Source organism: Tachysurus fulvidraco, chromosome 3 (assembly GCF_022655615.1).
Source record: "Tachysurus fulvidraco isolate hzauxx_2018 chromosome 3, HZAU_PFXX_2.0, whole genome shotgun sequence".
NCBI classification, from domain to species: domain Eukaryota; kingdom Metazoa; phylum Chordata; class Actinopteri; order Siluriformes; family Bagridae; genus Tachysurus; species Tachysurus fulvidraco.
In genome coordinates this window covers 12256395-12270880 of record NC_062520.1, presented here as the reverse complement: position 1 = coordinate 12270880, position 14486 = coordinate 12256395, and the positions used below count along the sequence as shown (strand labels likewise).

The following is a 14486-nucleotide window of genomic DNA, read 5'->3' as shown; positions in this document are numbered from 1 at the left end:
TTCGTTATTCAGTTGGTCAGTTAGTTAGTACTGGTCCAATAATTTGAGTGGACAAATTTGCTAACATGCTGACTGGTACATTTCATTGCTTTCAGAAATTCAGTACATCAGCACTCTTGCTCATAAAATACTGTTTAATTCTACATTTATTTATGCATGTCTATATCTATATGCATTGTCTAAAGTTTATCTGTTTATTATAAGCCGTAAATTTGTCTTAAACCAGTCTTAGTCCCTCTGAATGAGTTGTTACTATGGGAACAGAAATATATTAGAACAAGCACAAATATAACCTTTTATGTGACAGTCAGAACTATTGTCAGAGCTGAGCTGTAACAGAAAATCACTGGCTTCTGATTCAAGAATTCAGCTGCACTGTGGTGAACACATGCAGTATATAGTAATATGATCATAGTCCTTATAATATTCTAAAGCGTGTCATCCGATGATTGCTGACACTGTATAGTCTTGATTTATATATGCTCACAGGCCACGACAAGCTCTGCAACTGTAAAGTAAAACATGATCACCAACAACAGTTCTGTATATTGAAATTTTTGTTAGTAAAAAAATTGAAAGCCACTGAATCTGATGTGCTGGTGCTGGTGTTTATGCATGAGACACTGTTTCAGATCAGGTTATACGAGCAGGCTTAGCATGCCATTTTTTGTATTCCTCTCAGTCATGGTAGGATGATAAATATTTCATATGGCAAAAATTGTATTATGATGTTTGTATAGCTTTACCTTCCTGACCTCCATGCACTCTGTCAATACAGCACAAGCCATTTTTTTGACCTTATCACTGTTTGCCAAGCATTGACACGCACAATTTAACTTTTCAAAAAAATAATAAATAAATAAAAGACTAAAAGAAATTGGGTTTTAAGGCTGCTCACACTGCAAGAACACTAACCAAAAGTTCAGACATAAAAAAAAAAAAAAATCCATCAGATCATCTGACAGGTCAATCGAACATTGTTAAGGTAATTACTTGAGCAGTGCTGGACCCTCACACTTCACATCAAACGACCTCTGATGCACCTGAAATTTGTGCAGTTCTGAGAAGGCTTCAGTGACCATTTGCCATTAGAGACAGATACACTACAGTATATCACTATTAATTATTATTAAAAGAAATGGCCATGTCATGCATAGAGAGGCAATAAGTAAGATAAGTTTAAAGAAAATTGGGATAACCTTCAACAAATCAAAGCTTATTGGCTAAAGCTAAATAAGATTTTGTTCATAATTGCTTGGGAGATAAGTATCCCCGGTAGACTAGTTGTCAGTGATTTTATTAACTGAATAATTTTATGTTATACCTTATATGTTATATTAATATTTGCACAAATTTTTGAAATGTATTCGGAAATAATGTCCTTCACGTGATGTGATCACGTGACTATAGCATGCTTCGCTCATTCTGAATCCCACTGCTTGCTGCACTAATGCTACAATATTACATTTGATTGTTATTAATTAAACTAATAAGCTTGCCATCTATGGCGCATGAACTTTTATAGAAGTAGAAACACTGCCAAAAGTATGTTGAAGACAAAATACCCTAGACTAGACTAAAAATCCTCTAAAGGACAATAGACAGATTCTTTTAGATGCAATAAGAAGACAAAATACTATTATAATACAAATGTTGGCTTTTGGTTGAGGGAGCAAATGCAGAGTGTGGCCTCAGACACTTTATTAGCGAAAGATATTGATGCATCGGGAATTGCTATACTTGTGGGTGTCTTTACTAATGTGCTTAATTAGCTTTTCATACTTTATTGCACTCTATTACATTGCATTTTTTTTCGCTTAGTCATTTAGGTCTCTAACAACTTATCCATTTATCTACCAGTGTTGGGCTTGTGAACTGGTTCTATAAATATAGCCTCCTTTCATAAGCATCCCCAACTTCCGATATATTACACAGAGTTTCAGAGTAGCTCAATTTCGTGATATAGGCAATGTAGACCAGACTGACAACCATATATTTACCCACTATACCTCTTGAAGACATTTTCCTGTCTGATCTGACCCATAACATCTTAATGGCTATAATGTGGACATATTTTATAGCCTATCCATTAGATCATGTCTGGATTCACAAAATACCCAGATGACCACAGATCACTTAAAATTGCATGTTTTCTTTGATTATGATGTGATTGTACTGATTTGGGTAAAACTCTTTATGAATTTAATGATTTTAATCCCAGTAGGAAACCTGCTCTTGCAAAATACAGTAAAAGGTTTTGGATGAATTGCTCAAAAGTTTGCCTGTGATTTGTTGACAGGGAATTATGTAGCAGCTCTTCTTATCCTCATGGTTAGATGTGGTTCTTCCTGTTTCTACAACTGGGTGAAAGAGAGAAAGAGAGACAGAGAGAGTGCGTTTGTGTCTGGATAGTGGCTTTCCCTGTTCTCTTCAGCTAGTTGAAGGTCAGTCTTGTAGCACTTGTATCACTATCACATTTAAAATCTTTATCCTTAAACTGGTTTATGTTCCACTTTATACAAAACCATATAACAAATGATTAAATATAGAGGAATATTAAAAGTCAAAAAGTATTATTATTATTAACAACAACAACAACAACAACAACAACAACAACAATAATAATAATAATAATAATAATAATAATAATAATAATAATAATAATAATAGAAAGAAAATCAACCAGAGTGTGGCTGCATGGTTAATACAAGCTCTACATCATACACACTGAATTTAGGCATTCAGTTTGAAGACCCGGCTACAAACCAGCAGATGGGACACTGAATACGTGTTCACTATTCAGTTTCTCCAGAGATTTGTACTGATGATCTTAAAGAAAAGAAATTTGACAATGCATGAATGTCAGGTTGATAGAAAAGGCTGACAGAATTGATGACATGCCAGTGTGTAATGCCGTTTACACAGACACAGCCGTTTCAGATTGACCACTTGCAGACAAGCCATGAATTACGTAGTTGCTGGCAGCTTGACCGAAAAGAGTAATTGAAGTCTGAAGGGAATGAGATGATAAAAAAGACAAAATAGGCACTGACAGCTTGTTCGGCTTTATATCTATATCTAGAGATGGAGAGGTTTGGGAACAATGAAGACCTGGGAGCTCATATTTATGTGTTGGATATGTGCCAGAAGGTGGCCTTAAACCTATAAAATGGCAAGTAATCTGTGTTGTACATCACAACTTTGGTCTATTCAAGAAAAGCTTCGTCCAAAAGATGGTTTATATGTCTGCAGTGAAGTTTATTTATACATTCACATCACAGTGCAGGAAAGGATAAGCGTGATGTGCATAGGTGCACTGATGGACTTATCTACAGTGCTTCAGTTCTAGTAGAGTAAACTGCCAAGGCCCAGTGATGTAGGTGTGGAGCTCAGGCTAGCCCGTTTGGTCCGATCCCATAGAAGAGCTACTGTAGCACAAACTGCTAAGGTTAATGCTGTCTATGGTGGAAAGGTGTCAGAACACAATGCATCACAGCTTGCTGCACAGCTTGCCACGTTGCCACGGTAAAGACATAGTGAACAAAGCTGACCTGTCCAATGATAAAAACACCTACAACGGATACATGAGCATCACAATCTATGTACTGTACTATGGGGCAAAGAAAAAAGGTGGCCTGGTCTGATACACGTGTGAGATAACATCTTTGGGATGTGTCAGACAAACTAGTCTAATTCATGGAAGCTGCACCTCACAACTTAAAGGACTTAAATGACATGTTGCTAATGTCCTGGAGCCAAACAATGCAGCACACTTTCTCAGGGTCTTGTGGAATCTATTCCTTGAAAGGTCCTTGACTGTTTTGGCTGCACAAAGGGGACTTACATAATATGTGGTTTTAATCTTATGGCTGATTATCCATAGAAGAAGCAAAAGGCACTTAAATAAAAGAGGAAACATGTCTTTAATGTATACTGTTTCGACTACTATTGTAAATAATATTAAAATTATCTTGCCCAGAGTAGGTTTGCTAATTTTGGCACACTCTAATAGGCCTAATAAGTTGTGTTTTAATAGACACCAGCTAACATGGCTAGCAATGTGCATTACCCTGTTTTCTAAATCTACAACCTCTTAATGTACGACACCATTACGGGTAAAACAGTCAGATTTGCTGTGCACAGCAATCTGTTCTATACTTAAAGACCCATCAAATTGTAAAGCACTTTTTGAGTGCACTTCCCCTTCAAATTCTGAAAAATAAAACTTGTAAATATCAGAAAATAAAACCTTGATGTTTACATCCAGTCTACATGATACTATTTTCTTTAGCTGACAAGGTTTGTGTGTTGTATTATATATAAAATGAATATAACTTGTGAGAACAAACACTTACAGGCTCTGGCGTAACTCTGCCGTGTCTCTTGATGTCCCCAGTGACTGAAGGCTCTTTTCTAATGTGACCACTGTGGAAAGTAATGAATAAATAACTCTTGATCTTGCATTTTTTTAAAAATACAATAGTTTATAAATTGCACATCTTATTGCCAACATTATCTACTCACCGTTGGTGTTAATTTGGAAGATGTTGGAAGATGTTTCTTGGAACACATCTTGTAATTCTGAAGCGCTAACCTGTGTAGCTGAAGTAAAAATAAAACATTGCTGAAATTTTTCAGAAAGGTCTCATGAAAGAAAATAAATATTTATTACAAATATTTACTTACAGCCTATAACTATTGCATAATCTTATTACTGAACACTGGTGCCATAACTCCAGATGTATCTCATTATTAAAGGCCTATAAGACAATGCACATTATTTTTATTATTATTATTATTATCAACATGGCTAGCTCAATTTTTCTTCTTTTTTTTTTTTTTACTTTTTGTTGACTCCAAATGAATCAGACAGTGACAGATGGATGCCACTTTGGCTGTGACTTAAATGGGTCATGTGGGCATAGCAACAGTATTTCTTCATCAAATATGAGACACATACACACATATGCACACACAGCATGGGTAATCACAGAAAGCCATTATCTCGATCCACTTCACAACCTTTGTCTCTTAGCACAGGCCCAACATACTCATACAGTTACACACACACTCTCACACAGTGAGTGTCCTTATAGGCTTTTGTCTATCTCTGTTGGCAAAATGACTGTAATTGACATGCTGATTTTTTTTTCTATGCCTCTTCATCCAGTGCATTGACACCTAACAACTGTGCAAAATAGAAAGTGATGTTTTGTACTAGAGAACAGTAGAGGACATAAACATTAGACACTGTGGGAGATGAGATGAGAGAAAATCCAGTACTCGAGAGGTGTGTATGCATTTTTAATTGCATTACATCAGATAAACGTGTAAATCATATATTTATGGTATATGTAATACTGATCCATGTTATTTGAAGTTATTTGTATTACTTGATCAATAAGTAGAAATTTCAATAAGTAGCATTTATTAATTCTTTAGTAAATTGGCATCATCTGGTAAACTGAATGAAAAAAAGTTATGAATGTACAAAAGTTTCAGTAATGAAAGTTTACTTGTGCTCAAGTGACCAACTACCAAGCACATTAACAGCACAGCTGATGTATATTTATGATGCTCACAAAACTCCTTAGAAAGATCAGAGAAAACTGAAAACAACAACATACTAATGATAAAATACCCGTCGCAGCTCAATAGCCACCATAGACATATAACAATGTCTAAAATTTCATAGGCTTTTATATTTCCCTTTTCCTGATGCAATAGCTAGTCTTATTTGCCGTAACTCATGGATATTTTGAGCTTTTTCCCCAACAAGTTGTTAATATTAAAAAATTATTTCCACTTTTTTTTTTTTTTAAATCTTATGTACGTGAGGGTATTTTAATTAAATAACCTATTCAAACTTGCAAGTGTAATCTGTAATTAACATGGCAGGAACTCATGCTAATTATATGCTTTAAATTTAAACAAACCAGGTTCACAATTCCGAGCCTCCTTACAATATACGTACATTTTACACATTTTACGTTTAACTCAAGAGCTTTTTTTCAAGAATACCAATTGTGTATAAATTATTAAGATTTAGCCTGAATATAACATTTAGATGAAATGCCTTTTTCTATCACAGCAAACTTCCAAAGAACCAAAGAATCCCATCAGGCATCATTCCAACCATTATTCTTGATCACCAAATTCTGACTGGTAAGAAGCAGCAGAAGAGTCTTGGGAAATACATCTCGATCTCTGATTATCAGCACCGCTGTCCCCAGGTATGTGCGCTCTCCCCACTTCTGTGCTCCCTGTACATACGAACACCACTGTGCCTTTAAGCATAGATGCCAACTTTGCAAATTCATTGTGGGTGCTCACGACAGCCTACACGTTTGTGACGTCAAATATTTTCATAACCATATCCCAGGCCTCGTATAAAATTTAGATTGCTAAAGGCTTACATTTTTTCACTTTGACAGAGCAAATATGTTTCTCCTCACAGCATTCCTTGGAGTCCGAGACCATATTGTTTGAGACCAGTTGCTCAGTACCACAAATAATATTCAGTCAGCACTAATTAAACTTAGTTTATGTCATCATAAATTATGCTATCTAGGATTTTTGCTGAAAGGGAGCTGAAGTAGATTAAAAGCAAAAAAAAAAAAAAAGCTATTTCACTTTTCTCTTTTTTGATTTAAATGGAGCAGGATTGTAGAGTGGCTGCTTTCTGAAACATCATGAATGAATGCGTAATGTTTTGAATGCTGGCTTTACCTTCAGTCTGTTGCTGGCTATATGCCAAACCATATACCAGTGCACTAAATAGTTTGTCAAAAATGTACACTGTGATGGATTGTTTGTTGCCATAGAGAGTAGAGTATCATAAACTATTTAGTACACCAGTATGGACCACAGCTATGTTTGAAAATGAATAACCTCTGGCTGTTTTGTCAAGTCAGTGCTGGTGAAGTCCATATTTATGTCTGATACCAGTGTGATTATACCATACCACAAAACAAGTCATCCAGAAAAAAATGTGTTTTGTCTACATGTTTAAATAGGAGTAAATTGTAAAAAAAAAAAATATGTGCTCGAGCTCTGGAACTGCAACAGAGCTGGTGCTTGTGTTTCTAAGGACACTTCTGTTTAATGCCTGATATTTTCAGACGGCACAGCACATGGGAAGTTAAGCATCTGGTTCTTTTGTGAAGTCACAATAAGGTGAAGCTAAACAAGCTTAAAACTGTCTGTTCACCTCACAACTGCCTTGTCCTACAATGTAAACATGGTTATAATGACAGTAGAATGATTCCTGGAGAGTACCTGAGATTGGAAGCTGACTGCATTGCTGAAAAATTGAATGGGATATTTGACAAATATTTAACCTAACGTCAAAAGTGTTGGCCCAGTTCTGCTCAGCCACCACTGAGCCTGTCCTCACAACAGTCTGATATTTGGCTCTGCGACCAACAATGGTCTGAACAGACTGCAACATTTTGGCTAAAATGAGCATATGCAGAATGCAGCCCACTGCCAGGGAACACTTCAGCCCCAGAATCAGTAGGAAGTGAAAAATGACCGTTGATGACGTGTTGCATCCAGACCACCACATATATAAACTTCTCCCCCTTAACAGTTTTTTCTCGCTCTTTCTTTGTTTACAGTGCAATAGTCGTATAATATAGTGTGTTATATTACCGATGTGTTTTGAGTTCTTGGCCAGTTTTTGTAACCTCTATAAAAATACAGTGGAAGCTCCGGTTAAATCCCTTGTATACTCAACTCCAGTGTACTTGGCCAATAAAACATATGGTAGGTCTGGTTATGCTTCTGATAAAATGATCTACACAATACAGGCAACAGAAAAATTGAACTCAGGCAGTTCAGAGAAGCAATTGAAGCTGATAGAGTTGTAAAATAGCTGTGAAATAGCACACCAAAGAGCCTGGGCAAAACATAGCGCTGGCATCAATCTGCAACAGTACTGACAAACATGTCACATTCAAGATATCACACAGCACAGTAATCCCTCAGAACTTCACATATTAACCCTGGGAATGTTACACCTAGCAAACCGGTGTGAATACCCATGACAGAAAGATCTTGCAATGGACCTGAATAGAACATAACATGGAGCAGACTGTGGGAATGTGTGCAACAGTTCCAACTAAAGTATCAGAGGGAGCCTCACAAGTCATGAAACCCCCCATGGCTAGAACCACAAGCTAACATTTTGTATTGTATCTTAAAGCTAGGACTTGACAAAAACCCAGAGAGATCAACTTACAGTAGGCCATGTTCATTTTAGTTTCAAGAGACCAAGGATATCAAACTCATACAATTATGTACTAGATATTTACAAATGTGTTAGCCAGATTTTATTAAACTGTTAAACTGTTCAGAGACCTGAATTAATTCACCCGATATTAAGAAACAGATATTTAGATTTCAATATATGTCCCTTGAACAGATGTTGATAAATGCTCAGGAGCATCCTGCAATGCTAACCACTCAATATAAAAATAAGATCAAACCACTGTCTGACCTTTCTACTGGTACTAGAATTTATTTACTGACTTGGGAAAATGTAGAAATTCACTGTAGACAACAGTCACGATCTTGCAAAAATTTTACTTCAAAACCGATGTTTAGGAGCAACAGGTGAGGCTGAGGAAGAATCATCTAAACTTGCATTACATTAATAACTAAACACAGCATTACATTAAGATCTAAAGCTCAATGATGAACTCTGCATAATATTTTGTAGATATCAAAAAGATGAGACACTCTTACAGGTAAAGTAAATGTCATCAGTTACTGTTTTTTGTCTTGTTTTATTAGGCACCCAAAGCTTAGTGTGAAAACACTTTTTTTTACATTTACATTTTTGACATTTGGCAGATGCCCATCCAGAATGATGTACAGTGCTTGTAGTCTTGATATTTTGATTAATAAATACTGGTACACTAGGTCACAGACTAAGGATAGCATGAGTCCCATTTATATAGCTGAACAACTAAGCATTAAGGACCTTGGTCAGGGGCCCAGCAGTGGCAGCTTGGTGGATCTACATTTACATTTACATCATTTGGCAGACGCCCTTATCCAGAGCGACATACATCGATCTGGGATTCGAACTCACAAGTAGTCCAACACCTTAACCACTAGACTGGATTTAAGAAAAAAGATTGGATGTGGTATATTTGAGAATTCAACTCTAGAATGAATTGACACATTTGCTGGGTTTTTCCTCATGTGTCAAACAGAATGTATAATCAGTTGCTTTTAAAAAAATTTCCATATGTCCTAATTTTGTGCTGAATTTCCATTTTTTGCTTGACTCACCCTGAAATGCATATGTATAAAGATAAGTACTGTGCTGCCATGTACCTGTTTCATTTATGTTCATACAGCAGTTTTGTACATAATGCACATATTTTGGACAGAATAGGTTCTAATTGGTCCTGAAATCAGGCACAAAATGCTGAGTGCATCAGGCTTGTGTGTATGTGTGTGAGTGTGTGTGTCTTACAGCTCCAGGGATACTGTAGGTGAGATCTCTGTGGCTTGTTTAAAGGACCTCCTGCAGAGACCAAGGTGGATGTCATATCCCATCTCAGCCAATTATCAACAAGGCACCTAGCATCCAGCTGTCTCAGTAATTATGCGGATGTGCACTATACAACTCTATCCATTCACAGAGACACATGGTCAATTCAATTCAGTATGTGAGTATGGGAGTATTGATCTTTCAGGTTGCTATTACCTATATTCTTATTTATTTTACAAGTCTTCTTAAGTGAGCAAATCTAAGAAACATGGTGGGACATGGCAAAATTTTATATACCTCAGGTGCAATTTACTGTCATCAAACACATTAACTATGATGTTTTTTCTAGAAGGAAGGTGGATGAGTCTGAATTGTTCGGCTGCACGGGACAAATTAACATTTGCCCCATCTGACTTGTTCGTCGATACAGTAAATGCCGATTCTGCAGCACATTCAATTACATTCTCAAACCAGAATAGGACTTAATCAAAAGCTCCCTGCTCATTATACATGAGGTCAGCATCTGCCTGCCCCTCCTGCAGATGAAAAATGGCAAACTCATCAGAAAGCAGGGACTATAAGTAAAAGTATTTCCTAAGTGCCTTAGGTCTTACTCTTTGGGTAGTTTTTATCACCCTCAGTATTATTATATAAGATCTCTGGAGGGACAAAAACATTTCAACTGCTAATTTCCATGGAATTATGAATCATTTTAGGAACAAATGCTGCAGTAAAAAAGAAAATATGTTCACGAACCTCCTGTGGACATACAGTTCTGTTTTGATTCTCTACATGGAAGGTTATGAATCTATTTGTCAACCTCCTTTTCTTTTTAGCAAAGTTGATTGGCAGTTGCCAAGTACAGAGTGGTGCATATAGTATATTACAGCAGGTATGGATACCTGGAAGGGAAAATTCCTGAGGTTCCATACTCTTTCATGGGTAATAGTGTTTTGTGCTGGTGGCGTGGACGTCACATGGGTGATTGAGTTGGTCTAGGTGTTGAGGCTAAGGTATATAGTTTTTGGCTAAAGATCTGTTCCTCTGTTCCCTGGCTGTGAACACGTGAGCTTAATTGCTCAAAGTGTCTCTATTCTCAGCAGTTACTTGTTAAGGTGGACTGAGTGGTCTTTACAATTATTCCCTTCTGGACCGATGGTGTTGACATCTTAGCAGGGTGTTTTTAACCCATGTTGTTCACTACCGGAGCTGGATAAGTAGTCGATCAATAATTAGCAGGGAGATGATATAAGCTATCTGTAAAGTTGGTAAAGTTTCCCACCATGGTTTGAAAGAAGCTACTGGCTAAAGCGAGTGGCTGACTGACTTTACAGTGGTTGAGTTTCCTTTCCTTATTTCGTGCTGTCTACACTCAGGGTGTTGTCCAGTGAGTATTTGGTGTGCTAACTTGTGGTGTGCCATCTAAAACCCCGCATTCCTATAGAGCAGCCTTTGGCCATCCTTGTTAGTCCCAGCCTGTGCCCTGCTTAAGAGATTGTGTTAGCCAGCAGCACTGGTACTGGTCTTTGTGTGAATTTATATAATTTATTATGTGCTTAGCTGAAGTGTTTCTTCTATTTTTCTTTAATGATTTTGATGGTGTACCTTTAATGCTGTTTGAATATTTTAGTGTGCCATTAAAGATTGTTCTTCTTTTTGGAAATTATGTCTCCTTCTGATCAATGGGAACAAACTTGTGTTGCCTATTTTGGATAGAGTTGTTAATCTATTCAAACTATTTCCTGTGACGAAATACCCTCTTTTTGCTGAGCTGTACTTTTTCAATTAAACCTTCTCTCCCATGCTCTTGCCACATCTATTTTTAAGACATCTGGTGTTACATTACTATTTTCTATCATACCTTGGCCAAATTCATAATTGTGTTTTGGGTATTGTCTTTGATGATACACGAGTATACATGTACTGTACACACTAACATTATTGTAATACAGTAAATACATACAGTATTAAACCTAATATTATTTTGGCTTCCTGTTTTGTTTCATTATCAGACACGGATAGAGACATAATTAGCTAACTTTGGTTAGCATTTATGTATAAGAGTTTAGAGAAATTTTTGGTTATAGTTGGAAATTACGGTTAGTATTATCTTTATCCACTTGTGTCTGTGTAACTGTGGCTTCAGAAAATCCTTCATGCTGGTATTTAAACAAATGAGACTGCACATGTCAGTGACAGCAGCGACACCCAAAAACAGAAACAGATATGATTGAGGTAGGGCTAGGTTGAATTTCTCACGGCTGGAGCCCACTGATTACAGAGATCCCTCACAGCCAGTAGTGCTGAAGCAAGGAAATAAAAATTCCACTTGCTGTAGAAAAAAAAAGACTAGTCTTAGAAAGCTCTCCAAAGCAATTTACACTATTGCTAAACTTCGGCCTTCATATCCTTCCATATTCCCCCAAGGGCCAGTGAACTGTCGAAAGGTGGTAAGATGCAAACTCCCACTAACAACTGTGAATGTGAGATAGTAACTGCACTACGTCTCACTGTATTCGCTATCCTAACCTTTACTCACTCACATCACCCTTCACTGTGTTCTGCTTTCAAAATAAAATTTCTGCCTCTTTTTGTTTTTTTGTGTACATAGAACTGTACAAAGGGGTGGTGATGGCCCACTTATATCTGGGTTGTTGATTGGAATGTCAGGGTTCAGTTCATTCTGGATGAGTCTGACCCTGTGTTCTAACTCCAACTTCCTAAGCTGGGATTTGCAAAGAAAAAAAATCATTGTACTGTAATTTATATGTGACAAAAATAGAGGCTTCATCTGACTGTACTGCCATGTGGCACAGTCTACACATCTGCACACAAACATGCACACACACCCACGTATGGAGAGCTGCTCAGGAAATAATTCATACTTGCTGTGTGCATGTAACGTGTTTACTGGGAATTCTAATGGACTTAACCGCATAATTAATTAAATACTGTTTTGCTATAACATATGGATCTGGTGCATTTATAAGGATTTGATTTTGATACATTTACTTTTGCTTGCTTACTGATTTAATTAATTTCTCTTTCTTTCTTTCTTTCTTTCTTTCTTTCTTTCTTTCTTTCTTTCTTTCTTTCTTTCTTTCTTTCTTTCTTTCTTTATTTTAACATATTGACTCTGAGAAATTTATTGTTCATCTAGCATGTCCACTGGATTGTTTATTGACATGTGTTCTGGTCGATGTAAAGGTTTATTACAGTCGGTTTGCTAGGATAAGTAGTGATGTATTATTGTATTGGTTTAGCATGTTTGCCTCACAGCCCAGGGGTTGTCTATATTGTTTGATGTACACTAGATTATTAAGGGATTAATACATATAATTATATATAAATGAATTATTAAATGTCTTTTAGAGCATCTGAATATTAGAGTTAAATACCATTCAGGGCATTAACCTCATCCTCAGAAGTTGAGTTGAGTTGAGCAGAAAAGTTGAGTTTAGCAGATGACTGCTGGCTGGATATATATATATATATATATCTATATATATATATATATATATATATATATATATATATATATATATATATATATATATATATATATATATATATACACACACAGCTGCTACATATGTGCCTTTGCATAATGCCCTTATCCAAGTCATTACCATGTCAGCTATTTTCTGTCTAAAATAATCTGACATGATGTCTATTACATTACATGTTAACTATTACATCTTTAAGTAGCACATGATACCATATACAAGATATCAAAATGTGGCATGTTTAGTATCCATAATGGTAGAATGTTGCATGAAGGCCAACATATTCATTTGTTATAATTACAATCACCTACAAAATTACCTAAAATAACAAATTTACCATTAACCCATTGGCAGTAGAGCAACAGATAATAAGCAGCATCAAATAAAATCAAGATGGGATGCAGAGGGGCATGTGCCAATTGTAAATACTGCTATTATTATTATTATTATTATTCTTATTATTATTATTATTATTATTATTATTATTATTATTATTATTATTATTATTATTTAGGGCCTTGCATTTATTTTTAATTATAGATTAATTTTTAGGATGTTTAATGTAGCTGAGTTTTACACTTGAATTTCACATGTAATGTGTTGCTGTAAGCCTGTAATTCCTGCAACATCCTGAATGTTCTTAATTTCTTTCTTAAAATTATCCTACAAGGCTTTGAATGGCCTTTTAACCCTTCCTAGAGTCCAGATCACCAAAGTGTTCTGCTTTTACAGAGTTGGCTACACTTCATGATAATTAAGAAGGAAATGCATTACATTAGTCTTCTAATTACCTTAGTCCTAATTCCTATGGAAGCAGTAAAGCTCTGCTCAAGATTTCCCACGTGGGTTCTGTATTTTGCCTTGCATTTTGTGAATAATGATCATAGTATGATGATCCATCTACATCTTAAATACTTGTTTCTTGAATTAAACAGGGCCGCTGTTATTCATTAGAGCGATTAATAATAAGAGATTTGTACTGTGAGTTTATGTGTGGTGTAGATGGATAGAATGAGTGAGCAGTGGATGAATAACAGCGACGCTAACTGCTATATAGCTAAATATAAGCCTTAGTGTTTGAGGGAAAAAATGTTGTTTTAATATTATTTTATCACGTGATTTGTAAATTAGTTCAATAAATGCATGCAAACATCCAATAAAACAAGTAAAATACAAAAAAAGAAATAATTGCAATTTTTGAATGTTAGTCAATTACTGTAAATGTATTCTTTTATAAATAATGTAGGAAAATTAAGTTAATGGAGAATTATTTGATAAACATGAGTAAGTCTTTTGCACATGTTCTCCTGAAATCCTCAAGGTGAGGGGAATATGTATCATATTCTGGATAATTATGCACAGCCATTTTATGAAAACTGACCGAAAGCCATTTTTAAAAGCATTTGGTTATGTGGAAAGCATGTTTTCTTTTGATTAAACTTTTACAAAGCCTCCAGAAATTATTCACCTCATTG

The 14486-nt window shown here is 35.8% G+C and overlaps 1 protein-coding gene across 4 annotated transcripts in view; it reads right to left on the bottom strand.

Annotated features, from left to right (window-relative positions):
- tsnare1 (T-SNARE Domain Containing 1) overlaps window positions 1-14486 on the bottom strand; it is a 147532-nt gene that overhangs the window by 99466 nt on the left and 33580 nt on the right. For all 4 annotated transcript variants that reach the window (XR_003441073.2, XM_027149940.2, XM_027149939.2 and 1 more), the window contains exons 3-4: window positions 4525-4602; window positions 4356-4425 (exon numbers count right to left, since the gene is read on the bottom strand). Coding sequence is in view for 3 of the 4 variants with exons in the window: in XM_027149940.2 (XP_027005741.2) it covers window positions 4356-4425; window positions 4525-4602 (148 nt within the window). In the remaining variant the exon portion in view is untranslated. The remainder of the gene's footprint in view (window positions 1-4355; window positions 4426-4524; window positions 4603-14486) is intronic.